This window comes from Pygoscelis adeliae, unplaced genomic scaffold, assembly GCF_000699105.1.
Source record: "Pygoscelis adeliae isolate BGI_AS28 unplaced genomic scaffold, ASM69910v1 Scaffold421, whole genome shotgun sequence".
Lineage (NCBI taxonomy): Eukaryota > Metazoa > Chordata > Aves > Sphenisciformes > Spheniscidae > Pygoscelis > Pygoscelis adeliae.
Genome location: NW_008824011.1, coordinates 1 through 511, shown reverse-complemented (window position 1 = coordinate 511; position 511 = coordinate 1). Strand labels below are relative to the sequence as shown.

Genomic DNA, 511 nt, shown 5'->3' with positions numbered 1-511 from the left:
ACCCCCCGCCCCGACCCCTGCCGGACCCCGCCAGAGTCTGTGCCCCCAGCCCCCATCCCGCAGCCCCCATCCCGCAGCCCCCGCTGGCTCACCACAGCGCGTGGTCGGCGTCACAGTTGCAGAAGTACTTGGGGTCAGCGCAGTTCTTGTCCAACCCGCAGGCGCAGCGCTGGATGCCCGGCCGTGAGCCCCCCCAGTAGTAGTGCCGCTCATCGTGTCGGCCCATCCAGAAGCTGAAGGGCAGCCCAGCTGAGGGCACAGAGGAGGGTGAGGACGTGGCCCCAAGGCATGGCCCCACAGCACAGCCCTGTGGCACGGCCCCGCTCCCCTCAGCGCTCACAGGGGGTGTTGAGCAGGCGGGAGCTGTAGCAGTGGAGCTCGATGCGCTGCTCGCAGTACTCGGAGGCGTTTGCCAGCGCCGAGACCTCGGCCCAGGAGGCATTCCAGTACTCCACGGCCCCCAGGTAGGGCTGGTCCACGCTGGAGCCCGTCACCCGCGTGGCATAGTGGC

General features: G+C 69.9%; 1 protein-coding gene across 1 annotated transcript in view; it reads right to left on the bottom strand.

The window, feature by feature from the left end:
- Positions 1 to 226, bottom strand: part of CNTNAP1 (contactin associated protein 1) — a 2718-nt gene extending 2492 nt beyond the window's left edge. Inside the window, exon 1 of the mRNA XM_009326703.1 lies at positions 115 to 226. Coding sequence (XP_009324978.1) covers positions 115 to 226 — 112 coding nt within the window. The remainder of the gene's footprint in view (positions 1 to 114) is intronic.
- Positions 227 to 511: the final 285 nt, after the last annotated feature.